At 45.2% G+C, this 851-nt stretch overlaps 1 protein-coding gene across 1 annotated transcript in view; it reads left to right on the top strand.

The window, feature by feature from the left end:
* LOC119587678 overlaps window positions 1–851 on the top strand; it is a gene marked incomplete in the record, with an annotated part of 2,490 nt that extends 1,639 nt beyond the window's left edge. Inside the window, 1 exon segment of the mRNA XM_037936358.1 lies at window positions 622–851. Within this exon segment, the coding sequence (XP_037792286.1) occupies window positions 622–851 (230 nt within the window).

Genomic DNA, 851 nt, shown 5'->3' with positions numbered 1-851 from the left:
CCGCGTTGAGATGAAAGAACTAAGTAGATAAATATTCAAAGATACAGCGGAGAAAGATAGATAGATCGAGGTAGCTTTAGGTAAGGACTGAGGGATATCAATCAAGTGAGAGGATGAACCGAGTTGAAAACATCAACAGATAGATTCTGATTGAGGAAGATGTAGACGTCGATATGAAGAGATTTGCAACACTAGATCATATACACGTTCTTGAGAGACACCTTTAGAAACTGCAGCCATTCCCACTGAAACAAAATCGATTTCCAGTCGCTTGTAGCCATCCATAAGAAAAAAGTTTAGTTCCTGAATCATAAGCGCATATGTGGTCTTGATAATGCGTATTTCTCTCCGCCTTTGTCTCTGATACACAAAACGTAGCAAGGCCAGATAGTATAAGTGAAGTCATTTCTGCCTTTCACTCATTTCGTTCTGAGTTCCTTCATGCTTTTCGCTCATTTCCTTTCGTTTCTGAACTCATTCCTGCCTTTCACTCATTTCATTTCATCTCTGAACTCATTCCTGCCTTTCACTCATTTCATTTCATCTCTGAACTCACCCCTGCCTTTCACTCATTTCCTTTCCGAGCTCATCCCTGCCTCGTATTCCCCCCTGCACCCACAGTCTTGCGAGAGGCCTTGGAAAACCGGACGGAGGAGGTGATTCAAGTGGCGAAGAGGGAAATGCAGAGACTCCTGGACGAGGAATGCCCCGGCAGAAAGCGAAGGGAAATCGGGCCTTCGTTGCTGCTTTACGAAAGGCTGTCTTACGAAAGGCTGCCTTACGAAAGGCTGTCTTACGAAAGGCTGTCTGCTTCCCCGGGGTTTGAGGATGGAGACGAAGGTGGTGTGTAG

The sequence above is a fragment of the Penaeus monodon genome, chromosome 23 (genome assembly GCF_015228065.2).
Source record: "Penaeus monodon isolate SGIC_2016 chromosome 23, NSTDA_Pmon_1, whole genome shotgun sequence".
Classification (NCBI taxonomy): Eukaryota; Metazoa; Arthropoda; class Malacostraca; order Decapoda; family Penaeidae; genus Penaeus; species Penaeus monodon.
This window is presented reverse-complemented; position numbering and strand designations above follow the sequence as displayed.